We start from the raw sequence: 27,257 nt of genomic DNA, 5'->3' as shown, positions 1-27,257 counted from the left end.
AAAAAAAGCAGAAAACTTCCCAGGGTTCGTCTTCAAATTGGCAAGTAGAGACAGACCCGTTCCACCACTAAATCCTTGTGAATTGTAGGCTTCGTTTGCCCCGAAGCTTGCCTCTCACCCTTGACCATCCAGGAACAACTCCCTGCTTCCTAGCTGGGATTTAATGACATAAGCAACTTTCGCTCTCCCCCCGCCCCCGGCTCGTGTTGGTACGGCCTGTCCGGCGTAAGGCGTTCCACCCCCCCCTTTTCCTTTCAGGTTGGTTCAGCCCCCGTATACTCCGGGGTGGTGCTTAGCCGGCGCCAGACCGACCCTCGACTTCGGAGAGGCAGTGCTGTTCCTCTGGGTGCTTCCTCCACATCTTCTTCAGCTTCTTCGATCTCCTCGGCCTCCTTACCGACCGCGGGGACCCGAGACTCTGGTGTATGCCCCACCCCTGACCCTGCTAGAGATATGTCCACCCCGGCTCGGCGGCGCCTCATGCGGGACTTCAAGAGGTAAACCGTCGGGGATAGCGGAGGCCGGGGTCTGCCCGCCGGGGCACAGGGCGGGTCCCGAGGCGGACCGGGTCGGGTGGGGTAAAGGTAGCGGAGGGCGGACGCGAGTGCCGGACTCGGGGGCCCCTGTCTGTGTCTCTAAAGGTTGCAGGAGGATCCTCCAGCTGGAGTCAGTGGGGCCCCGTCCGAGAACAACATAATGGTTTGGAACGCGGTCATTTTTGGGTGAGTCTGCGTTCCCGGTGCTGGCGAGGGATCGGGGAAACCAGCCGTCTCAGTGTGCTTTCCGGGTCAGGCCCCTTAAGAAGGCGGAGGGTGAAAGGGAAAATGTTTGGGTTTGGTCGGGCCTAGGCGCCACCCCGGAGCCTGTGCCTCGATTAGTTTGGTTCCCGCTGCCGGGGGAACCGTTTGGAGTTCTAGGGGGGCGGGGTGGGGAGTGGTGGAGGTTAGGCGCGGCGGCCTGCACTGTGTTTCTGAGCCCAAAATGTGTACTTGTAGTGGTTTTCAACCTAGGCAGCCGGTGGTTGACCAGAGATAGGGATGGCAGACCTTGGATGGCCATCCCCTTAAAATGAACCGGGAGAAGGGAACCCTTTAAGCGGGAACTGACTAGTTTTCTCTGTGTTGCAGGCCTGAAGGGACCCCATTTGAGGATGGTAAGAGAATTTCTTTACCCACCTTTCAGGAGCTTGATCAGCTGGGGAAGGGGTTTCCAGTCATCCTGCAAGTGCCTCCTACTTAGGAATCTGCTTCTGCCTACTAAAGGCTTGAGTGGAATCCAATGTGTGGCAGGTTGTTTTAGAACTTGTCTGCTTAACTAGATTTGCACCTTTTCTCTTGCTTTCTTTTAAAAACAATCTGAGTAAGGCGATCACTTGTTAAAAGGAGTATCATAGCACTGGTACTAAGAATTTTGAGATTTGGGCTGTGATCCTGCCAAATTCAGCTCTTCATTAGAAATACTGAATTAATATGAAGCCAACCAGTTGCTGACAATCAGCAGAGACCCCTAAAGATCATCTAGTTCAGAATTCTATCCCAAGGGCAGGAATTGTATTCAGGAGGTGCTTAATATGTGTGTGTTGGATGCTGACTGGATTCAAGAATCCCTTACACATAATTATCTGTCTTACGTTGAATGCCTGCCAGCCTCACTACTCTAAGACGGTCTTAAATGCCTAATTTCAGTATAATATTGTTTCTTGATTTTAAATGAATTTGTAGTGTGTGCTTTTCATCAAGACTTTATGATCACTACTCAAGGCAGCTTCAGAATTGCGGTTAGCCTTAATTGTACCCTCTTGACCAGTGTCCAGCTTATTTGAAGGTACTACATATACCAATAGGCACATATTTTTAAAAGTTATTTAGGTTTAATGTTTAAAAACACAAATGTTAATTGCTCTTTAAATACTCTTTATTTTGAGGGCTGTGGATGTGGCTTAGTGGTAGATTGCTTGCCTGGTATGTGTGAGGCCCTTGGTTTGATCTCCAGCACTGCAAAGAATTAAAAACTTTCTATTTTGAGATAATTACATATGCACTTGGAAGAACTACTATGTAGAGACCCTGTATATCTTTCATTTATCTCCCCAATAAACCCCTGTTTGGTAACATCTTGGTAACATCTCGAATGACTATACTACAATATCACAATCAGGAAATTGATAGTGATATAATTTTACATGTACTCAATTGTGTGTGTGTGTGCTTGTGTGTTTAGTTATTGTTCTTTGAAAGTTTAATACATTTAAAAGATGATTAATATTAAACATATTTGAGCTCATGAAATTCTTTATTTTACATATTTTTAAAAAGAAAAGAATCTTTTATTTTCTCAATGATTTATCTTCCTTTGGTCACATAGCATGCATACACACACACACACACACACACACACACACACCCTTCAGTTTGAAGATGGGAACAAAAACATTTCTGCAAACTACATAAAATAAACTTATGTCATGGAGTGGATTGCTTTTTGATGCTGCCAGTCCCCAAAATGCTGTGAGGTAAGTCGAGATCAACCAGTTTGATAATTTGCCTCAAATACTGAGATTTCCTTAGGAAACTGGACAGTCACCTGAATACTTTTAGCTTATGTTCTACTTTACCCCCTGGGTAAATAGCACTGTTCTTCAGTGCTTTGATAAAAAGATATGATAGGAGGGAGGGAGGGAGCCTAAGGACATATTACTTTGGTGCAGTTAATCATTTGAACTGATTGGTGCAAGAACTAGCTAGATTTAATTTTTCTCTACTAGATTAGTGCTAGTTTTGTTTTGCACTGAGGATTGAATCCGGGGATGCTTAACCACTGAACTACATCCCTTTTTATTTTTTGAGACAGGGTCTTGCTAGGTTGTTTAGGACCTCACTGAGTTGCTAAGGCTGGTCTTGAAGTTGTGATCCTCCTGCCCTAGCCTCTGGAGTCACTGGGATTACAGATATGTGCCACCACTCCTGGCTGGTGCTAATTTTTTTACACTTAAGCTTTGCATGCAGATTAACTGTTTTTGCTTCAGGTCTAGTAGGCTGTGTTTTCATTGTCTTTTTCCCTCATTTTATTCAGACTGTTTTATGCTAGGCACAGTTTATTAATAATACATTTGCTGGAGGTTGGCTACTTAAAATTTCAAGGGTGCTTCTCTTGTTTTAAGTGGTATGAATTGAAAAGGTACTTATGGAATCCATTATCTACCTGGACCGTCCCTTTTGACATTACTGACTCTATTTTTGATGATGTGTATCTCCATTCTGGCATTACTGAAAGGAATTACTCAGGCTAAATGACAGTAGCCTTCTTAGATTCATTCTGTCAAAGAGTCTGATCTCCACAGATGCCTAGAACTTGCTGTAAAAAATATGTTTGACTATTTTATGAATACCCCTATTTATAGTTGGGGAATTTATAGTTAAGGAAAAGACTGATAGGGATAAGTAAACGTAGTTGACTTTATTATTTCCAATGTGTTTATACATATTAAGAACCCTCAAACTACTTTTGCTTCTTCCTGTAAACCATTCACACATGTAGAAGTTTCTGGGACAGCCAGGCCCTAAATAGAGGAAATCTTAAGGAATTCTTAAAGGTAGTTTGACTTGACTTCATGTAATTAAAGTAAGATAATATGTTCTGAAGAACTTATACTACCAAAACATTGGGTTGAAATACTTCCTCATCAAAATGTCTTGGTATATATTAGTGAATACAAATTATAGAATATAATATTCATCATATCATCTAAAAATTGTTAATAGACATGGTAAGGTACTGTATTTGCTTTCATAATACATGTGTTCTTAAGAAGTCAAATGTAAATCTATTTTTTTTTTTTAATGAAATCAGAGTCCACTCAGGGTGTTCTTCAAATAAATCCTGTGATGAAAGAGTTTAGGGTATTATCTTAAAAATCATAATTTTCAGTTATCAAAAAAAATTTAAATTACATGTGCTTTACCTTGCCCTTGGGCAAAGTCACAGAGTACTAGCCAAATGGCAGAAAACACCTGCAGGGGGTTTTTCTTTGGCCAAACATGTATTTTCAAAAATTTGGATTTGTGTATATTTTTATGCAAAACATACAATCTCTAGTTCAATCCTGTCAGTCTTTATTGCCATATACTAGCCATTTAACACATTCATACAATTTTCCTGTTCTTTTTTTTAATATTTATTTTTTAGTTTTAGGTGGACACAATGTCTTTATTTTATTTTTATGTGGTGCTGAGAATCGAACCTAGTGCCTCACACATTCTAGGCGAGCACGCTACCACTTGAGCCACATCCCCAGCCCTTTTTTTAATATTTATTTTTTAGTTTTAGGTTCCTGTTCTTTATGTATAGATGGATTGTTACTTTCCCTACAATATTTTGGCTTCCTCAAAACATTGAATAATAATGAACAAAACCAGTAGAAATTGGGTACAACAGTGATGAGGCCCAAGTTTTCAGTTATTTTAAAGCCTACCCTTCTAAATACTTTGAGAGTAAGCTGTAATTTCAAATTGTATACTATTAATTCTGAGAGTTTTGAATTTCATAACATTTGTCTAGGTCTTAGGAATTGCACTGAGGGTTGTACTAAAGAGGGTGTGACATTAAACAATGTGGCTAAAAGTATGAAATACCCCCTTTCTAATGTGTACATTCAATAAGAATTTGGTTTTAACTTATGTACAGGTAGACATAAACAGGTTGCTTTACTTCTCAATATTAAAAGCTGTTTTAAAAGGTGTTTGATATACTTCTTATTGAACTTCTAGGCAAGTGTTAGGCAGAAAGCTCAAGTCAAGGAATTTGTGAGCCAACAACATGTATATTCAACTTGCATTTAACCGTGAGAGTTTGCTGTATGCCAGAAAGCAAGCACTATTTGATATCTGAATTCATTAACTGTGTATTTCTTACTGAGATTTAAGACTTTAGAATTATAGTTAAAATAATTTCCTATGTTTATGGTTCACTTAATTTTGTGGCACTATGCATATTTACCTTGTTTAAAGTAAAGCTCAGTAATGCTGTGGTGAGTGGTGACTGGTACTATTAACCTCACTTTACATATGAAGACTTTCCAGTTTATTCTTATTTACTTTGGTGGTGCTGGAGATTGAACCCAGGGCTTTGTACATGCTAGGCAAGCACTCTACCTCTGAGCTCCATCCCCAGCCCAAGGAACTTGAGGTTTAGTCAAGTTGAACACCGTCCCTGAGGTTTCACAGCTAGTTAGTAGCAAAGCAAGGACTTGTGCCCAGGTCTGTCTGACTACAAATTTTGTACTTTTACAAACGCTGTGCTCTTCTGATTTTGCTTATGCTTTCCTAATGTTAGGTTTTACCACCTTTAGAGATCATATTTAATGATGGTCTTGATTTAAGGTATGCTGTGAAGTCTGCCCAACTTTAGAGCAATTTCTTGGTTATCATTCACTTACCTATACTTTAACCAGATTTCAGCATTGATCTTGATGTCTTTACACTTGAGATACAAAAGCTGAATGTTTTGACTCTTTACCACTCCCACTTTTCCTGCATGTTATATTTTCAGTCCTACTGAAAAGGAAGGACTGTGCTTTCTTCCTCAAAAGGAGGAAGACTTAATGACCAGGTGGTGATAAAGGTGGAGTATGTTCTGATGGACTATGGTATGTTTGTCCATTCCATAATATTTTACTTTTTGTCCTTAGTTATAATACATAGTATCCTCATATATGGCTTCCAAAATCAAATAGTTTTTGGAGTGACAATAATTTGGGGGATATAACATGTTCATATGTTGCATTTATTTTGCAGCGCTGAGGATGGAACTCGGGGCATTGCACAGACATGCTAGGCAAGCACTGTTCCACTGAGCTTACCCATCCCCCAACACTGTTTCAGTTTAAAGTATTCTGAATTTTGGGACACATGTTCATACCAAGGGCAACTTTGTTAGCAAATTGTTTCCTATGAGCTTTGTAATAGGAAAACATTTTGGGATTTTTATGTTATAGATAACAGCAGTAGAATGGAGATAGTATTCTTTTTTTCTTAAGCAGTAATAAACTTACTAATGGGAACAAGGAGAAAATAAATTGCTGACTCTGAAGGAGCCAGTAATAAGTTATGCTCTGTCTAAACTAGGTCCATTGTATTATAATAAATAATTTATTAAATGGACTAGATTAACATTAGTAGAACATGCATTCCCTTATACCAGATAATAACTTCAGTCTTTCGGAAGTTTACTTGAAGAGATTTTAGTCAGGTTGTCCGATTGTGTTCTTGAAATTATTTAACAAACACAATTTAACGTTTTGAAGGAGATGATCTCCCCAGATCAAAATATCATACAATTCTTGAGTAAGATCCAATTTGTCTATAACTTAGTATGTTTTAGGACCTCCTTTGGGACTTTAGGGTAACACATATTCAAGACAAGTAATTTATTTTCAATAGTAGTAAACCAAACAAATATCATGAGAAAAAATAGGTTTGTAGAAGTTATGAGTGTGATATAAAGCAAATGTAATTTTTAAATGGTTTCTGCCATAAATTCCCTACATTAGTGTGAATAATTAACTTGATTTTATAGTGAAGTACTTTATGAGTCATACTGAAGAGTTTTGGAGAGGGGCTATGAAGTCTGTTCTTAGATTCAATTAAATTTTCATTATATAGTCACTATTAAATGAAAAGGGACCATTGAACACTTTTATACTTATATTCCCTTAATTTTAAAAACAACTTGATTATAGACTTGTATTTCTAGCATTGGTTTTTGATTCTTTGTGCTTCTATTCTTCCTAGTACATTTAAAATCACTGGAGAATTAAAGATGGCAGCTGAATTTGAAGTCTTTCAGTCTTCTAAAGGAAAAAGGCAAAATTTGGGGGCCAGTTTTTTATCATTTTATTTTAAGCATATTTCCAAAATGCAGTGACCAAAGTTATCCTGCAGACAGTAATTTTGAATTCATGATGGAGGTATTTTAGTTTGGGAGAGAATAATGGCAAAACAAAAAAAATCACCTTTGGATGGTGGTTTTTAGAATATCTGTCCTTCTTTAGAGCAATTAATAGAGATGTATTTCTTACCTGATCTGTCTTTCCTCTTTACATCTTTGCATTATTTCAATTAATACTTGAAAAAAACTTACATTGTATTAAATAAAGTACTGTTTAACAAAGTGATAAATACATTTTCTTAATCCTTTCTTTTCTAACTACAGGAACATTTAAACTTACAATAGAATTCACTGAAGAATATCCGAATAAACCACCTACTGTTAGATTTGTCTCTAAGATGTTTCATCCAAATGGCAAGTATCACTTTTGATAGTGTTTTAAATGATTGCAATGTTTATTGTGGTGGTATTCAACATTTCCTGTTTATTTATCTATAGTACTTGGGTATTTGCTTAGGCATTTTGCCGTTTCCTGAAATTTGAACTCAGTCCCTTGCCATCTTGACCTGTAATCATAGAATTGAAGCAGTGAAGGTACTTTCCCTTGTTTAGAGGTTAAGCACCTCATAATTTTAACAATTTGTCATTTACTTATTAAACAAAAATAAGGATGCTATTGAAGTTTCCTTTTAATGCTAGGTCACATTGGGGTAACCATGTGTTGTGATTATCATTCCTAGCATGTAGAACAATAATTTTCAACTTTGGATGCATGTCAGAATTACCACAAAGTATGAAAAATACAGATGCCCAAACCCACTCCAACCTACTGAATATTAGATCCTATTGTTGAAATATTGTTGGAAAAGTGCTATAGTTCTGTAAGATTCCAACTTTTTTGCTTTTTTTCCCCTAGTAGTAAGTTTAGAATAGCTTGCCTTTTTATTTAGACTATTAAAGTATTTTTCATGGTATCAGATGTTTTTTACCTTTGAGACAAGATGAAATCTTGTGAACTCTGAGCTACCTTTTACCATTCACACAGGAGATGTAGTTTACTCTCATTGGGAAGTTAAAGATGGCAGCAGATTGAAATAGGACTTTGAGGAATGAATGAATAGAATGAATTTCCCACAATTGTATGGCTATATAGAGACCCTGTTAGAAACTGTGTATGATTTTCTGCATAATAAGGCAGTCTTCAGAAGAAGGAACATGAAATTTCTTTCAGTTTTGTACCAATCACTTTTGATATCCCCTGATCATCCTGATTATTTCACTAGTAATGATTATGATTCATCTTTTTAGGCAGTTAGCTGGGAAGCAGCCTTGGAATCTTTTTAAGCTTCAAAAGCAAAGTATTGCTTTTGACTATTTCTGTCTTGACTATAACGTTAAAACTTTCGTGGTCTTATGTTTAACGTTCTTGTTTCTGTGCTTAGTCTATGCAGATGGTAGTATATGTCTGGATATACTTCAGAACCGTTGGAGTCCAACCTATGATGTGTCTTCCATTTTAACATCCATACAGGTGAATTTTTCCTCAATGTGACTGTGACCTTTGAAGTGTTTACAAGTTGTTTTTCGAAAGTCATGACTTAAGACCTTTTTATTTATATTTGGTTAAAGCTTATTTTACAGATAAAAGGTAGGCCTTTAAGACCCCAAATCAACAGAAAGCCCTGCCACATGTATATTTGCCTAGCTACTCATGTATTTGCTTAACTACTCACAATTAATGTAACTCTAGGTTAGTACAGTTATGTTAAAAAGACAGCAAATTTAGTAGTTCCTTGGGACATTTCCATTGTTATTACCTGAAAAAATAGCTGTTTGTCCTGAACACATAACTTTTTGCATTAAGGAACTGATATTTAATTTTTTTCTCCATAGTCTCTATTGGATGAACCCAATCCCAATAGTCCTGCAAACAGCCAAGCTGCTCAGCTGTACCAGGAGAACAAGCGGGAATATGAAAAGCGTGTTTCTGCCATAGTAGAACAGAGCTGGCGCGACTGTTGACTGAAGGTGGAACAAAGGAAGAGGCTGGGCATAAGAAAAATATATATTGATGTGTTTATCACCTTCTTATTCCTCAATGTCATTACATTTACTTTATTAAAAGCAAAATAGCTGTTCTGCTGTTTCCATCTTCCCTTGCCAAGCTTTTCCTACCCCTTCTACTCTCTTGTTGAACATCAGAAAACACCCTCTATGAAATCAAATGTACTGTACCTGGGTTACTTGCAAAAATTACTAATGCTTAATTTTTTTGTTGTTGTTGTATCTCATCTCCAGTCTTCGGGCATTTATTTGTGTTACTGTACTTTACACTAAGCTTTTAAGATGCATTGTTATACAAATGGTTCTTATGTATAGTTTGAAGACCAGGATGTTATTTTTAACAGAATGATTACCAAAGTGTTTCATACTGGCTGGTCCTTCCCTTGTGTTGGGACTTTGATGTGAATGTGTTTAGAATACAGCCAGCCTGTTTGAGGACAGGGAAACAAATCCACTGTAAACAGTTCTTTGATGCTAATATCTTGTAATATGAATTACAAGATGGTATTTACTGGTAGAAAATGTTGGAAGGCTTCAGCCAAGGGAGCGCAGCAGGAACTGACATCTACTCCTAGCAAGATACTAACAGTTCACACATGTTAGGTTTCAGAATATTGGTCTTCTAAGGTTTCTTTTGTTTTGTTTTTTTTCTTAAAGAGGTGTAGGAGCAAAGGAATGGAAACAATCAACAGTTTTTGAGCTAGGGAAAGGTGAAAATCCTTTCATATTTTTAAAGGAGAAGTGTTGCCCTAGAAAAACAAACTTACAATCCTCCATCTTGTTTTTTAGTTTTAATTCAAGGGCACATATATGTGGCAAACTATTTTCCACTGAAATCTTGAGTTATTGCTGCATGCTTTAGTTTCTTCTCGTTCAGTGTTATGAGAACCTTAAAGCCTATGTCTACAATCTTTTTTGGATATTTACACTTTTAGATATACAAAGCTTATAAGTGAGTTGTCTAATGTTTCATTGTTACCTTTTTGGATTTATTGCTATTTGAAATCTAATGTTGCACAAGTAACCCATGTAAAAAAATGTACATTTTTCAAAACTTGTAAATAAAAATAAGCTTAAAATTTTGTTGTTGAGGTGTATTTTAGCTTAGTATGAACTTCTGGCATTAATTTCTTTTGGGATCTCATATATAGTCATTTCCTCCTATTAAATAAATATTATGGTATTACAGTATACTATTTCTGGGGGTGGGTAAAAAGTAGACACTGTTGGAGAAAACCATATTAACGTTTAAAAAAAAATTTTCACAGAATAGAAAATTATCAAAAAGTTCCTCCAGTGTATGTTATGGCCAACCAAGGGAACAAAATTGTCATAAGGGAAGAGAATACACAAACCTGGGCGTTTTACCAAGAGACTTAAGATCTAACTTGTTGATCCTGACATTCTACCTCTTAAAAAGCCCTAGCTTAAAAAGAAATAGTACCAAACTATTATTTAAAATGGTGTTTTAAAGCTCATGTAAAGTTTGGGAGTATAGGTGTCCTCTCTCATATTTTAACATAATTGCTTTCTTCTGAGGAGCAACTCCTCTCATTTTAAAGAGATGAGGACAATGACTTCCTGAAAACTACAGTGTCTTAGTATTTGTTGGGGAGGTAAATGAAATTAAGTCCTTACGTACGTAGCCCATTCGTCATTTTAGACAATGCATATTTAAAAAAGCTTAGTGTAGGGCAGCTCCATCTGCACTGAACACACTAATTGAATTGTTTGTCTAGGAGCAATGTCCTTATATGTGCTTAATATTTTCCCTCAGGTTCATTTCTGAGGCCTAATCCCATTAGTCTTTTATTTGGTGGATAGTTCAACATTTAATTAATTTGGTATCCTAGTGTGGCTGGGTAGCCTAAATATTAGTTAGTCATATTAGAAAAAAATTAGGATGAGACTGGGAATGGGCAGACTTGGTAGCATTTCATTTCGTATATCTCCTGAAAAACACTATTCTCAATCTAATTCATGGGATAATCCTTTTAAAACCTTATAACAGAGCCAACAACCTGACCTCTCAAAACATATCTGTGGTCAAAGACACCATTACTACCCATTTGAATAATGTTAATTGCCTTTTTTCCTCTTTTCAATTGTTAACACCACAGGCTGCCTGCATGTTAGAATTATAACAAAGTTAACTAAAAAACAGACATGCAAGATCCCTTTATCAAACTGCAGTCAGATTTAAACTTGTATTCCATTCTGCACCTGCTGGTGTGGGGAAGTAAATATAATGAAGAACCAAAGTTGTAATTAGAGTCCTTTATTTAGGACTCATTTCAAGCTTCAGGGGTTACTCATGGTGAAGTGAATGCTTTGTATACTACTAAAAAAAGAACCCCAATGAAATGCATATTTCCATTCATTTTGCAATCAAAGGGGAGGAGAAAAACATAAAAAAGTAGATGTGAGACAGTGCTAAATATATAAAATGGAAAACAGTTCTTCAGTATAACATATTTAAGCTATCCAAATAAAACTGCTCATATACTGTACAGGCTTTATCAGCAAGGTTAGTGGGTTAAAAGTGACTGCTATTGCAACTAAAGGGATAAAATGGAACAGCAAGGTTGTCAGCAGCCCATTCTTGCCAACCCCATTTCTCAACATTATTTTATTCTCAAGCACAATTAAGCGACTTTGTTCTAATTTTGCATCAGTACCAAGGCTGATCTCAAAGTTAGGAAATCTGGGCCCTCTAAACCAGGAATGAAATTCATATATATTTGGCCTCATTACTTGGAAGGCTTAACTGTAACTGCATTAATCTTCTGATCTGTTAAGGCTCATCTAAAGAAATTTGATATATATGTAACATTTCCCTACCTTTTTTCTCTAAAAAAAAAAAACATTTCTAGGAAGAAAAAAAAAGAGAAATCAAGTTTTCACATCTTTTCTTAATATGTTTTTTAGTTGGATACAATATTGTTAATTAATTAATTTATTTTTATGCGGTGCTGAGGATCAAGCCCAGGGCCTCGCCCATGCTAGGCAAGCGCTCTACCACTGAGCCACAACCCCAGTCCCAAGTTTTCACATCTTGTAATTTATAAAGCTTCTCTTACTCAGAGAATCAAATACAGGTTTTCCTAACTCATTAACTGAACTACAGCTTCCCAAGGTTGGCAAGAATCTTTTAGGTAAAAAAAAATAAAAATCTACCAAGATTTTTAGCTTAGTTCCCTTTGCCACTGTTAAAATGTTAAATACCAAAATAAAATGCACACATCATTTCTCCTATCAACATTATGAAAGGAAGACAGTGAAGAAGCAAACATCATACACTGTTAGTTACTGTGGGTACCTACAATTTAGATCCAGGTGTAAGTCTAATTCCTTTATATTTGATAATAGTCATTTAACTGAAGTCTCTTAGTGCAAAAAGTAAAAAAATGGGAAAGCAAATTACTGTTCATTGTAGGCCAAATACATGTCAAGCACAGTGCTAAGTTTTAAGACTCTGTAAACAACCTAATCATCCTCAATATCATCTCACTGAAGGTGTTTTTAACCACCAATATTCATCTGTGTTGTTATAGGTGAGGTTATAGTTGATGTATCTGAGATGCAAACACAAAAATCTCATAAAAAAGTGAACAGCTTATAATCTGGATGAAGCCAGCATGTCAGTACATAGGAACGTGATGAGTGACTGATTCCTATCAGTTCCCATCTACTAAGTCCATCCACATCTACTTAGTCCATCCACAGGTGCTCTGGGGTTGAAATATTTTGTGCAAACACCACCTCCCTTCTCCAAAGACCCAAGGTGTCGTATTAGGCTGCTGCCCAGAAATAAGTGCACCACCATTTCGACCAACTTTGGCTCCTTTTTATTCAGGAAGCATACACTAATTCTTTTTATACATTTTTTTTTTACATTCCAGAAATAAGCGAAAATAGCAGTTTTAAATATGTTACAAAGTTGGCTTTGGGGGTTTAATAAGCGTTTTGAGAGAGGGACCAGCCAAGTGACCTTTCCATCAAAGCACCACTGTATCTTCAGTCATTTACCAAGCTCTACCACAGATGTGGCTGCTTTGGATGTGTGGTACATCCAAACCGTGTGAAAGCTACAATGGAGAGTTGCTGTGAGTCTCTCTGCAAGGCACCAAGAACAAACAGTTCAAGCTTCCTTTCTTCAGTCTGGATCAAGGTTTTTGAACCTTTTTCAACTGCTCTCTCAAGTAGTGCTCTCTCAGCATGAAGACTAGAATTTGTTAAAACTCATATATCACAAGATACAGTAAATCACTTCCAATATTTTGGAAATCACATGATAGAAGTTATAAATAAATGAACACTAAAATTACTTTAAGAAAGTTTTACATCATTTAGTTGATAAGGACATTTACACATACAGCACAATTTACTATTAAACATTCTATAACTGGCTTCACACAAAGATGAAAATAGATAATACAAAATGATCTGACATTTCCAGTGTGTCTGGAATTAAAACTGTACTTTTACTGGAGTCAATATCGACTTTACATATTGTTGCAGATTGCTATGCTATGCCCATTAAAATGTGAATTTCTTTCTCAGGGTGAAATTCCATTTGGATGTGTGTTCTTGCTTGTATAAACTACTAAAATCCAAGGGACACAGCAATATCAAAGACACAAACAGTAACTGCACAATATCATCAGCTGGATTAAGCTACTTCTAGTGGACAGAATTCTTCAGATTGCAATATCTAGTAAAGCACTATATGAACGAGATGAAACGTGTTAAAAATGAATACTCTGCAACAAGAACAAGTAGCATTTCTTTAATTCATAAAGCAGCCTCATTTGGCATTTAGAAAATGAGTAAGATCTTAATTTGCCTGAGGCATAACAAGCTCATAATGCCCCACTTGGCCTTCCTGTTTGAGCTGGTCTAGTAGGTCTTCCTTCCGTCTTTTTCTACCTACCACCAGGTACCTATCATGGCCCACCCCATGAGACTTACTCTTCAGGCCATACTTCTGAGCAATCTGATGTATTTGCTTCCGCTCATCATTAGTCAGCTCCGTCGAGAAGGTCAAGTCTGTGTGGCTCTCTGATCGAGCGTAGTTTCTGATGATCTGTTCGATATCTCTCTTGGCAATTTTATTGACCCTCTCTACATCAAGACCAAGCCCTTCCCGCTTATGCTGCTCTTTGACTGAAATAGGCTCCCTGATGCCCTCACCAGATTTACCTAAACCACCACCCGTCCAGCCCATCTTTCTCAGCAGCTGATTCCCTATGTTATCTTCTCGGATTTGTTGTTTGTAAGCCTCTTCTGCTGAGCGGCCCTGAATTTCATTTCTTGAAATCACGTCTTCCACAGTTCCTTTCTTCAAGTTGTTAATGACAGTCGGCTGGGTCTTTTTGAGGATTTTCACAGCTTCCCCAGCAGCTTCATATTTGACAGTTTTCTTCACCCCAACGGCTTCTGCAATGACTTCACTCTCCAGGATCACCTTGCATTTCCAGCGGAGGCCTGTCATCCTTTCATAGACGTATTCGACAGTCATTCGGTTAAACTGCGCTGTGTCGTTCAACGTGCACACGGGATTTGAAGAATTCTCATAAACCACAAGATCCTTTATATCTTTCTTCTTTCCAGATCCTCTGGGTGAAGAGCCTGAATGGCACTGGGAACTTTTGACAGATGGGTAAGTGGGCTGTGTTTTTTGAAGAATTTTTAGAGCCTCATCAGCAGCTGCATGTTTACTTGTTTTCTTGGTTCCATAACCTTCAGCTAAGCAGTGGTCTTGCAAAAACACTCGACAACGCCATGTGCGATTTGGCATCATCTCATATTTGTACTCAACTGACATCTTGTTGAATGAGGCAGAATTGTTAAGGATGCCAATGGCATCGTTTGCATTTTCCGTAATGACAAAATTGGTCCAGTGTTTGGCAGAATTAAAAATGGGCTGCCCAGAAGCATCTTTACCTAGCACCACCAGGTCTTCTGGTGGTTTCAGAGCTGGAGGAAATTCATACGAAAGCATGCCAATCTGACATACCACAAGGTCCTCTCCAATTGTGTGCTTGAATTTCCTCCTGACAACTCTAACCTCAATACGCTTCTGCAGGAGTTTTACAGCTAGCTCAGTAGCTCGATCCCTGGACCCATTCTTGCTGCCAGCATAACCTGTGGTTAGGTAGATATTTTGGCACCTAACTTCACATGCGTAACCATCTGTTAGAAGTTTTTTATTTTTGGGGATATCAGCAGGAGGAATTTCTTTTAGAGGAGCATATATATACTCAGGATTTGTCTTACATGCTTGAATACAACGAGTTAACATGTATGTATAATTAATTTTATCAGATCCAGAAGTCATCTCTGGATTAGAAAGGTTCTTCCAGATAGTTGCTGTTAATTTTTCAATAAAATACTGCTTCTCAGCTACCACTGACTCAGGATATGTCTGGGAAGGTGAAGGTGAAGGCTCGGGAGCTGACTGAGAGTTTGCCTGCTGTGGTGTGCTGCTTGGGGCAGGGTTCCCACTGTCAAAACACATGTTGGTTGTTACAGGCTGGTCTTTTGTGAAAATAAATCCTGATGAATCACAATACTGAGAATTCCCATCTTGTACACTGAAAGAGTCTTGAGTATAATCTTGGTAGCTGTTTCTTGGCATGCTGGCAAAACGTGTTTGCTCATTTGCCTCTTTTGTTTGAGGGCCATAATGATCTTCCTGTCTTTCATCTTTTGAACTACTAGCTACAAAATGGACAGGCTCAAAACGAGGTCTCGCATGGAATTTGGAAGCGGCTTGCTTTTTAGGAGGATTTTGACCTATAGAATGAGTGAAATTTACAATTCATTAAAATGGGAATATTTCAAAAGAACAAAGCAGGAAAATAGTACCAACCATTAATATGGTTGCAAGCTGCATTGTTGGTACAAGATATGTCCCATCATAAAAACTTCAAGTCATCTGGGTGAAGGGACTTCTATCAATGTAAGATTCCACTATAAGGAGGGATGCTCCCTGTCCTTCCATGTGTAAGGGAGGACTCTTGATAGGAAATATACCATTGAATCAAGTATGCAAGTCACCTCCATGCATGACTGGTAGATGATTTTGCATCAAATGAGCTAAAAGTGAGATGTACTCCTCACCTCTACTAAAAAGTGAAGGGTTCTAGAAGGATGTTCTAGTACAGCCTCTTACCACCCTGTGCCGAAAAGCTCACTGAGAGACTGCAAATGGAACAGACAGCTCTAATGCAACAGAGATGATGACTAAAGGCATTTATAAAACCTTTCTCTTTTGTATCAGAGGTGAGTGAGTCTGTGATAGTGCCTTTTAAAATTGTGACCAAAAATCAGAGGAAAAAAATTATCAAAAAATTCCAAAGGTTTTCAACGTCAAAACTTTAGTTTTGCTGGGTGCAGTGGTGCATGCCTGTAATCCCAGCAGCTCAGGAGGTTGAAGCAGGAGGATTGCAAGTTCAAAGCAAGCCTCAGCAACTTAGTGAGGCCCTAAGCAACTTCGCAAGATCCTGTCTCAAAATTAAAAAATAAAAAGGCCTGAGGATGTGGCTCAGTGGTAAAGTCCCTCTGGGTTCAATACCCAGTACAAAACAAAACAAAACAAAACTTTAGTTCTGACCTGTCTGCTCAACCATGTTTGCTGTATTTTATTTCTAGAACAAACAACAGCTAGAAACTAATGATTTATTGGGACCACCAAACTAAAAGCTATGGAAGAACTCTACTGAGGCCACATCAGACACTAGTGCTTCCTCCTATAACAATGCTCAGTAGTGAGAGGGTCTCTCCTGGACCCATCCAAGAGGATTCCGTTACTGAGATGCTTAAATGATCACAGTATAAGGTTGTTCTATTTAGAGGGAGGTTCCATGGCATAGACTTCAAGGATAGCATTATAGCATAACTTTAGTATGCTTAATCTTCAGTTCTCTTTAGCATCCTTAAAAATTATACATAACTAAGTTGAAAATATTTTACCTATATGTCACAAACAATGTCATTTAAAACCTTATACCACACTCATATCATTTTTTAAAAAGCCACATTCTTTCTTCAAATCCCACCTTTCAGAAACAGTATACTCACCATCATATGTTGAGAGGTGGCGTTTCTGACCTTTGGAAGGTTTGGACAGCATCAGATCATAGGAAGGCATCTCTCCAATATCAATACCTTCGGCCATTTGGAGAATTTTTTCCATCAAGCGTGGGCTGTACCTATTTAAGTTAATATACCCTAGAGTTAAAACAGGTAAGGATGTAGTTTCTAAAACTTTTAAAAAATATTTTTACTAGTGAATTATAATTATACATAATAGTGGGATTCATTCTGATATATACACAGAATATAATTTGTTCCATTTCAGTCTCCAGTACTTCCACTTCCCTCCCCTATTTCCTCCTCCTGTGCCCTTTCCTCTACTCTACTGGTCTTCTATTTATTTGTCATTTTAAAAATTGGTGCTTTATACATATACATAAAGGTGGAATTCACTGTGGTATATGGATGTAGTTTTTTTTTAAAGCTTGTAAATGAGCCAGTCTTATTGCTCCCACAAAATTTTACTAATGGGGTATGTTGGCTATAAAAACCAAAGAATCTTGTGTACAACCAGATATATGAAAAATTGTGCTCTATATGTGTAATATGAATTGTAATGCATTCTGCTGTCATATATAACAAATTACAATATTTTTTTTAAATCCTGAAATAATGTAATTTCAGTGAAAATCAGAGAATGCTTTAAATGAAATAAAAAAATTTTACTGTTAGAAAAAAAAACAAAGAATCAGCTCTAAAATATTTACCTATCAAATGAAATGTTACTCATTAGGAATTAAAATTTTTCAGCATAAGACATATAAATATTATACGGAGAAAGCTTACTCAAGATTTTTATCTGTAATTTGAATTGGAAATATCAGTATAAACTCATGATTTACTTTCCATTTCTTAAATGTATTATATGTAAGTTAATTATATTTATATATTTATAGAAGATTAAGAGTGTTAAGAGATTGTGGTCATTGTTATTTCTCACTGAAAGAATCAGGGTTCTTAGAGAAATGGCTATTTCTAAGTCTGGGGCAGGAAATATCTAAGATGAGCCTGGGAGATCTTCTTGTGCTTCGAAACAAGGAAGCTATAAGAGACCACAGAGAATTGTGTGAAATGGATACAGAAGCCAATATGAATAGATTCCTGCTGGCAATGTGAGCCAACTTGAGTATCATAAAAACAATAACTGGGGCTGGGGATGTGGCTCAAGCGGTAGCGCGCTCGCCTGGCATGCGTAGGGCACTGGGTTCGATCCTCAGCACCACATAAAAGTAAAATAAAGATGTTGTGCCCACCAAAAACAAAAATAAATAAATAAATAAATAAATATTAGAAAATTCTCTCTCTTTAAAAAAAAAAAAAAAAAGAATAACTGACCGGGCGCAGTGGGGCACACCTGTAATCCCAGCGATTCGGGAGGCTGAGGCAGGAGGATCGCAAGTTCAAGGCCAGCCTCAGCAACTTAGCAAGACCCTCAGCAACTTAGTGAGACCCTGTCTCAAAATAAAAAATTAAAAGGGCTGGGGATGAAGCTCAGTGGTAAAGTACCCTTGGGTTCAATCCCCAATTCAAGGGGAAAAAAATAACAATAATTGGAATGAATTAAAATACATCAGATACACTGGAAATCTACTAAGTTCATAATACTTACAAACCCATTATTGGTCACCTTTTGAGGATGGAAGGAATCAAGTCATTATTCTGCAAACAAGTAAATATTAAAGGAAGAAAGCAAGCATTTATCCTGCATTTTCCTATACAAACCATATCTCAAAACAACCAAAGAGTTGAGGAAAATCTCTTTTATAGAAGTATTCCAGCTAATAAACAAAGGGAATGACAAACTATTACCATTTTGCAAGTCATAATAAAATAATAAATGATCATCAATGGCTAATAAATATATTGATGAAAAGTTGATGAGGAAGAACTCAGAAAAAGACCCACACCAAACATTCTAAAACTAATGACTGACAAAGGTACCAAAGCAATTTAATGGAGGAAGGATAGCCTTAGCCATTTATGATGCTGGAACGAGTGGGTATCTGTAGGCAAAAACAAAATAAACAAACCCTCACATCTTATGCAAAGTTAACTTAAAATGCATCATGGACTTATATGTGAACTATAAAACTTTTATAAAAACATAAGAGAAAATCTTCATATCTATGGCTAGGCAAGCAGTTCTTAGACCTGACTCTAAAAACATTATTTATAAAAAGGAAATAGTGGTAAAATGGATCTTAACAGAACTTAAAACCTTTGCTCTCTTTCTGACAGACTCTGCAAAAAGACAAACTACAAACTGGGAGAAAATATTTGTAAACCACACACTTGACAACAATCTGGTTTCCTCAAAACTTGACAAACAAAAATAAATATTGAAATGAACAAAAGACATTAACAGAACATTTCAACCAAAGAGTATAGACAGACTAAAAACAAACATATGAACAATGTTGAACATGATTAGCCACTGGAGAAATGCAATTGAGAACTATAATATCAATGAGAATGATCAAAATGAAAGTGACAACATCAAATGCTGGCAAAGATGCAGAGAAATCAGATCCCTCAGATAACTGCTGGTAGAAATGTAAAATGGATAGTCACTCTGGAAAATAATTTGGAAGTTTCATATAAAATTAAACATCAATTACCACACCACCCAGGAATTGCACTGTTGGACATTTATTTCATAGAAATGAAAACATACATTCACACAGAAACCTGTATATGAATGTTCACAATAGCTTTATTAGTAACCAGTCTAACTGCAAGATGCAGATGTCCTTCAACAGGTAAATGGTTAAACTTTGATAAAGACACGCAGTGGAACACTACTCAGCAACAAAAAAATATATAAAATATGCAACAGGGTATATATAGAGAGGGAGATGGATGTGGTTATAACAGGACAACTCTGGAGATCCTTGTGGTATTGGGAATATTCAGTATCTTGACTGTAGAGGTGGATACAAAAGCCTACACATGGGTTAGGGGTGTAGCTCAGTGGTAGAGCACTTGCCTAGTNATGTGCTCCCTGATATGAAACTCTGTGTGTGTGTGTGTGTGTGTGGTACTAGGGATTGAATACAGGGGCTCTCTATGAGTTTAGCTGTACCCCCAGCCCTTTTTAAAATTGTATTTGGAGACAGGATCTCATTAAGTTGTCCATGTTGGCCTCTAACTTACCATCCTCCTGCCTCAGCCACCCAAGTATCTGGAATTATAGGCATGTGTCATTACACCTGCCTCCTAGCACTATTTATAAAGTATTCTTGCCTTCCAAATAATTGAAACTAAACTTAATCAGATCCCTAACTCCCAGAAAAATGTTTACCACCACCACAAGAATATAACCAGCAAAATCCAGAATGAGGGAACACTTCATAACAACCTAAATTCTTCAAGTAAATAGTATGAAAATAAACTGAGGGAGGAATGATTATAGGTTAAGAAAATACATGAATCAAATACACCAGTAGTCCTTAGTTGGATCATGAATCAAACTGTAAAAGATATTTGAGATAAATGAACTGAACACAAACTAGGCATTAGATGATTTTAAAGAAATTACTGTTAATTCTGGTGAGTATTAATAATGGTACTTTGATTCTATATTTAAAAAGCTTATCTAATACAGATACATACTGAAATATTTACAGGTGAAATGATATCAGGACTTTTGAGATATACTTCAGATTATTGCCCACAAAAAAGTAGGGGGAAAATAGATGAAATAAGAAGGATAGAATGAATGACAAAGCAGTTCATCATGGCTCACTGATGGGTATGTGGGGATTCATTAAAGCCTTCTCTACTTTTGTGTGTGTCTCAAATTTACCATAATAAAAAAGTTTTAAATATACAATTCTAAAGACAGTTCCTTGTGAAGTAGCTTGGTTTTCTGACAATACCATTTTATAGCAGAGAAACACAACCATGGGCTCAAGTGAAATTTTTGTTATCATGGGTACCAAAAAAGAGATTCCTGGCAGCATTTGAGAAGAAAGTTCTGAAAATTAATAACTGTCATAGCTTTAGATGGGCAAGTAACATTTGTTGAGGTAGAGGTTTTTTTGTTTGTCTGTTGGTGCTGGGAATCTAACTCAGGGCCTTGAGAATTCTAGGCAAGATCTCTACCACTGAGCCACATCCCCAATCAAAGAGTGGTGTTTTTGAAAGAGTGTAACACTTTCCATTTTCAGCACAATAGTTCCAAACCCATCAGTTGTCTTTCCCGACAAAGTACAAGTTAAGATATGGTGGCCTTTGTGGACAGATTACTAGAAATTAGTTGAGTTATAACTGTACTTCCTACTGATAACTGCTGCTGGTAACATCAGTATTTAAATATCAACAGCAATTTTATTTTTATTTCTTATTATCTGAACATCATAAAGTATAGTCTAAAACACCATACATTCTTCATGTATCATTCCCATTCAGATGTGGGAGTCCAATTGCCAAGGTATGCAATGAAAATAAGACTTTGAAAATGTGATGAAGACAGCAACTCTTAAAACCAATAATCTCATACTGCTACCAAAACTGGTAGTACATCCAAACCACTCACCTTGAATTCCAGTTAAAATTCTCCAGACCTTCAATTAGAACTTGAATATCCAAGTATGGTGTGTAACTGAAAATGGTATCCTTGTCATACAGTGCACATGAGCAATGCATTTGGGAATCGCTCTATTCACACTTTTCTCTCAAGCTTCTTCCAGCACTGGTAATTATTCTACCTACTTATTATTCCCTATTCATTAAAATTACCACAAAATTCAACATTTCTCGTAGGCTATAAAAAAATAAGACTTCACGTAGGTTGCCAACACAGTCAGATTCTCTGTCTTTTACTAGGAAATGATGATACCAATGAAGCCTGGACAGCTTTAATAAGAATGAAAAGATCATACAGTATCTAACATGTGACTATTCAAAGAATAACAAAAATATTAAGTTAGATTCTTTAAGACGACCACTAGGATTTCATAGTATATTAGAAATTACATATTTATTCCAAAAATTTTAGAAAATCCTCCAAGAAAAGTACCTATGATCCCAACCACTAATACCTTTGATAACATTTTGGGGTTTATTTTTGTTTCTTTTCTGTATTTTCCATACCCTTTCCAATCACTAACTGATCATCATCTATGTTGATTTTTTGCAATCTGGTAGGGGGTTTTTGTTCTTAATCTACTATATCATAAGCTACTTCTTCATATCACTACCATGTGAATTTATTTTGTTTTTGCAGTGTTGGAGATTCAACTCAAGAACTTGGGCATGCTATGCAAGTGCTCTACCACTGAGTTACAGCCCCACCCCACTACCACATGAGTTTTAAAGACTATAGGGTATTCTATATTATGAAATATGATGTAAATTGGGGCTGGAGTTGTAGCTCAGTGATAAAGTGCTTGCCTAGCATGTGCAAGGCACTGGGTTCGCTTCTCAGCACTGCATATAAATAAATAAAAGAAAGGTCCATCAACAACTTAAAAAAAAGAAAAAATATGATGTAAATAATCATTAAGAAAAGTTTAATGAAAGGCTGGCGTTGTGGCTCACTGATAGAGTGCTTGCCTGGCAGGTGTAAGGCCAGGGGTTCGATTCTCAGCACTGCATATAAATAAATAAATAAAATAAAGGTCTATTGACAACTAAAAAAGAAAAACAATTTTAAAACAAGAAAAGTTTAATGTAGTAATTCTAAGACTCATGCATATTGTGTATTTACATCTGTTAGATTATCCATTTGGTTGTAAGAACTTAAAAGAAAATCAAAGAACCTCAATAGGTCTTATGGTTCTCACAGGAAGCTTATAATATACCAAGGTTTTGGAAGTCAGGACGCTATTTAATTGTCTAGCATACAAAAAGATGATTTCTAGTGGACAGAAACACCTGTCTTCATGAATCTTACATTCTTATTCAAGATATATATATATATATATATAAAACATATATGTATATATACACATATATGTACACATGGCTACAAGAACTAAACCATTATAATTTATACAATGGCACCTATAATTTAATATTCAGTAACAGATGCTTATAAAATATTTAAGTACATTAAACTGCTCTACTTAGTCTAAACTAAAAAGATGAGACCTGAAAATTAAGCAAAGATTAGGGTTTCAAAGTATAAAGCTATTTATTCTAAACTACTTATAAGACTCCTAATGTTATATGTTAATAACATACAATCAGATGACTGATAAATCTTTCAAGTGCTTCCATTCCCGCTTCATTAGCTGGCGATTTACGTATTCTACCTGCTATGTGCAAAGTTAGTTTTATAACATAAGTCCAGCTGATATCTACCTTCCAAAAACCAGTCTCATTCTATATCAATGATGAAAAAAAAGAAACAAATAATCAAGGGAGCAAATCTGGTTTCATTCTAAGACATATTTATTAATTAATGTTTCATCAAAGATGAACAGGCCAGGATTCTGCTTCTAGTCCTATTGATCAAGAAAGGTTGGAAAACTGAATATTCCAGGTAACCAAGCATTCTGCTCTATTAAATATACATATATAAAGCTGAGAGTGTGGCTCAGTGGTAGAACACTTGCCTAGCATACATGAGGCCCTGGGCTGGATCCCCAGCGCTGTGAAATAAACAAACAAACAAACAAATATTATCTACAATTTATAAATAAAAATTACACAGATTTGTAGGCATTTATATGAACAATTATTCAAGGGTTGTATATGTAATTAATTAGAAGACTGTACCAATTTTTCATTAGCCACAAGACATTATCTTAGATATTGCTTGCATAAAAAAAATCTTGATGTAATATGTATAAAATTATCTTTTTACTTAGTACTTAATTCAGTTCAGTCAGTAGAAGGACTGCCATAACATTATCAATTAGTTTAACTGAAAAGTAATGTTTGCATTACCTGATAATTAAAATATAGAAGAAAGGGAAGGGCACCTACAATCTAAACTACTGATACCTTTGACACAGATTTTGAGTTTGATTTTTTAAATTCCTTTTGTGTTGTTTGTTTTCATGAAGCAGACAAACAAGAAAAGAGAAAAAATTTCAGCTATTTGAGCTTCCTGGTTGCCTAGACAACAAGGGAAAAATGATTAAAAGCAGACTGGAAAACACTGCTTTATTTTATCCTATAAAGCAGCAGTTCTCAGTGTTACTGGGTCCCTGGATCAGCAACATAGCATCACCTCTGGGGACTTGTTAGAAATGCAAATTCTTGGGTCCCCTCCTCAACCCTACTGAATCCCTGGGGTAAGCCCCAGCAACCTGTGGTTTAACCACCCTAACAGGTGATTTTGACATACTTAAATGTGAAAAGCACAATTACAGAGTCAAGAAGATATTCAAATTTATTCCATGGAAACTGCCACTATCACCAAAAGGAATGAAATATGGGCTGCCTCCCTGCACATCTGTGCTTCTCCTCTCTTGGTCTTATGATAAAGGATTTTTCAAAGATATCCTTAAACTATAACAATTTCAATCCCAATTCAAATGAACATAAACAGTTCTGCCAAAGGAGAAAAAGGGCAAAGGGTTCCTATTTTGCTACTCTTCATCATCTCTTCTAGATGTTAAATCACGAGCCTTGAATAACAAATTAACAACTGAAGCTTAGAAAGGATTATGTCACCATGTATTCTGCAGTCAGTTCATTTGAGAGAAAAGAAGAGTATTCTGTCGCAGAAAATAGGAGCTTCACCTACATCAACAAGTACTAGAATATAGATTTTACCCACCTGAAGACAAGATCTAATATAAAGCCTGGCTATTGCACTGGGTCCTTGGCTTCCAAATTCTCTATTGGCCCTTCCCTTTCATCTATATCTAAAGTTATCAGATACAATGCAAATATTGCTTTTCAGTTAAGCTATTTGATAATGCTATGTAATTATTCCACTGACTGAACTGTCGTAACTACAACCTAACATGAGTTTATATATACTATATGCAGATGCACACACAAAACATCCTTGGATGTTTGAGCTTTTGATGCCAACAACCACTGGCTTGGCTCGTTAATGCTCAGGTTATGTATAAGGCTGCTGTTCTTGGAATAAAATCCTGAGATAAATGATATGGCTTATGTCAGTTACTTGGTTTCATCTCTGGTCCATCCTTCCCAAATATGACAGCTGTTTCCCAGTGGAAAGAGTATCATACTGGACATCAGAATATTATTACCAACTGTGGGACCTTAGAAAAGTCACTTTACTTCTTGGCCTCCATCAATTGAGCTGTAAAAATGAGACAACACCTAACTCCCAAAGTTGTTGTTAAATGAAATAAATATTTAAAATGTGTTGTACATTACAAAGTTGTATACATCCATTCACTCCTCACACAATTATTGAACACCTATTATGTAGCAGGCATTTTTCTAGGAATATTCTCATTTGTATAAGATGAAATTGTGAATAAGAAAGCAAAATCTCTTTCCCCTCAAAAGCTTACCTTCCAGTGGGAAAGCAAGCTTTATAATTAACCCAAAGAATGATTATTCTCCTTCCCTACTTAAATTTTTTTTAAGGATCCAAATTACCCAAGTCTTCTGTGATATTGAGGATTATATAGTAATTTTATGATTATAAGGAAACTTTTCAAATGCAAGAACAACACTGTTCAAGGGTTCAAGGTGAAGGTCAATTGGGTTTATCTTACTTGCTTAATTACCAAGGTTTCCCAGTAGTAACCAGTTCCTCCAGTGAATAATCATTATCTCTGGAGGTAGAAATTGAGATGGAAAACATAAATTTCTGTGATAAGAGCAAGGTATCATAGTTGAATGTCATGTTCAACAATCTTATTTTCAGTATGTTTTACAGTCATTCCTAGAACCGAATTGGCTCTAATCATTTTCCAGAATTTCTCATCCTTCCTAATAAAAAATTGATTTTTAGGAAGGAATGTCAAAATAAGCATATTCCCAAGTCTATCAAAGGAATGGTTAGTCAAGTATAAGGCTAATTTGGGGGTTCTGAAGGACAGAGGTCGAAATAGCCTGTTTCCAAGGAAGAAAAAAAAACTGCGTTGTAACCATACTGCAGTCTCCATTGAATGCAAAGAGCTATCAAAGAGGCCTGTTCAGAAGCCACCAGGTACTGCGCAGGGAGAAATACATAGACACGCAAACAGCCCTTAAACCTCATCCAGAAGCCAAATGTTAATCCTTCTTATCATACCTAAAGTAAAAGAGGGCAATCAATTTTTACAGCAGATATATCCATTTCTTTGTTTGAGTCCAGACACATTATGCGCAAATCTACAAGCAAGGCTGACACTGCGTCTCAGAGACCTAATACATACCGCCTCCCCAGAAGACAGTAAAACCCAGGTGGGGGACTGCAAGTAGAGGGGGGGGTTCTAATGGAGATGGAAAAAGAGAGTGGTCAGAAGGAGACCAGGATTAGAACCGCAGGGTCTCCTACCCCTCCCCCCCAAAACCCATCGAATATTCTCTGCGGATACCGCATCCTTGGAAGGTCCTACGCAGGTCCTAGGTTCTGCTACTCATCACTTTCCACGTCCTCCAAAACCATCATCAACCACAACGACCACTTCTCAATAATATTCCTCTAGATGCAGCATTATCTTCATGCCATCCCTGTTCCTGGAGGGGTTGCTGATCTCTGCACCCCCTGTTAGGTCATTCCCTGCCACCACAGTAGCCCACCCCACCCCCAGACCAATAATTAAGCCTCTGATATCCTCCCGCACCTCTCTCCAACCTCCAAACCATCATCCGCATCCCGCCCTCGTCCCTATCCCACCATCACCGATTCTCCATCACCACCGCTGACCCTAACCCAACCTCCATCACCAATCTCACCTCGTCCTTAATCCGACCGTCATTACCCACTTCGTACTCGTTCTGGTCCCTAACCCAATCTCCCACACCTTTCTCACCTGCAGCCCAAGAAAACGTGGTTGGTCCAGGCAGCAGAAAGCGCAAGGAGCTGGTCGAGGGCAGCCCCAGGATAGCTATGCAGGTGCCGACAGATGAAGCTACGCCGCAGAGCCCACTGCCAGTCACTTTCGTGGCTATAGCGCCACTGCTCTAGCACTGGCTCAGGCGGGGGCGGCGGGAGGGGGGCAGCGGCGGCGGCGGGAGGGGGGCGAGGCGGCGGCGGCGACAGGAAGTCGCCCCCCAACAGCAGACGTCCTCCAGCCATCTTCTCCGGCCTCCAAGCAGAGACCCTAGGGACGCACCCGCTC

General features: G+C 37.3%; 3 protein-coding genes across 3 annotated transcripts in view; 1 reads left to right on the top strand and 2 right to left on the bottom strand.

The window, feature by feature from the left end:
* Positions 1-260: 260 nt before the first annotated feature.
* On the top strand, positions 261-10,031 carry Ube2a (ubiquitin conjugating enzyme E2 A). Its single transcript, XM_015498523.2, has 6 exons — positions 261-497; positions 642-722; positions 1,128-1,153; positions 7,210-7,299; positions 8,328-8,416; positions 8,779-10,031. The coding sequence occupies exons 1-6, from the start codon at positions 454-456 to the stop codon at positions 8,905-8,907; spliced, it is 459 nt and encodes a 152-aa protein (XP_015354009.1). The 5' UTR covers positions 261-453; the 3' UTR covers positions 8,908-10,031.
* Positions 10,032-12,774: 2,743 nt separating this feature from the next.
* Positions 12,775-27,257, bottom strand: Nkrf (NFKB repressing factor). Its single transcript, XM_015498522.2, has 3 exons — positions 26,949-27,257; positions 17,035-17,165; positions 12,775-15,747 (listed from the first exon to the last, which is right to left on the bottom strand). Exons 1-3 carry the CDS (start codon positions 27,212-27,214, stop codon positions 13,787-13,789), a joined length of 2,358 nt encoding a protein of 785 aa, XP_015354008.1. The 5' UTR covers positions 27,215-27,257; the 3' UTR covers positions 12,775-13,786.
* Positions 25,545-27,257, bottom strand: part of Septin6 (septin 6) — a 73,468-nt gene continuing 71,755 nt past the window's right edge. The window contains exon 10 of the mRNA XM_048797142.1: positions 25,545-25,555. The gene's annotated coding sequence lies outside the window, so the exon portion shown is untranslated. The remainder of the gene's footprint in view (positions 25,556-27,257) is intronic.

The sequence above is a fragment of the Marmota marmota genome, unplaced genomic scaffold (genome assembly GCF_001458135.2).
Source record: "Marmota marmota marmota unplaced genomic scaffold, marMar, whole genome shotgun sequence".
Lineage (NCBI taxonomy): Eukaryota > Metazoa > Chordata > Mammalia > Rodentia > Sciuridae > Marmota > Marmota marmota.
The sequence above is the reverse complement of the archived record's forward strand: the minus strand, read 5'-3'. Positions and strand labels throughout refer to the sequence as shown.

What these genes read in the sequence shown, in the direction of transcription:
- Nkrf (XM_015498522.2), bottom strand. Translation starts at nt 27,214, where the DNA reads ATGGCTGGAGGACGTCTGCTGTTGGGGGGCGACTTCCTGTCGCCGCCG. An exon ending in CACGTTTTCTTGGGCTGCAG is followed by an intron (nt 17,166 to 26,948) that starts GTGAGAAAGGTG and finishes TAACTTAAATAG; the next exon opens with GTACAGCCCACGCTTGATGG. An exon ending in CCACCTCTCAACATATGATG is followed by an intron (nt 15,748 to 17,034) that starts GTGAGTATACTG and finishes CTCATTCTATAG; the next exon opens with GTCAAAATCCTCCTAAAAAG.
- Ube2a (XM_015498523.2), top strand. Translation starts at nt 454, where the DNA reads ATGTCCACCCCGGCTCGGCGGCGCCTCATGCGGGACTTCAAGAG. An exon ending in CTCATGCGGGACTTCAAGAG is followed by an intron (nt 498 to 641) that starts GTAAACCGTCGG and finishes GTGTCTCTAAAG; the next exon opens with GTTGCAGGAGGATCCTCCAG. An exon ending in TGGAACGCGGTCATTTTTGG is followed by an intron (nt 723 to 1,127) that starts GTGAGTCTGCGT and finishes TCTGTGTTGCAG; the next exon opens with GCCTGAAGGGACCCCATTTG.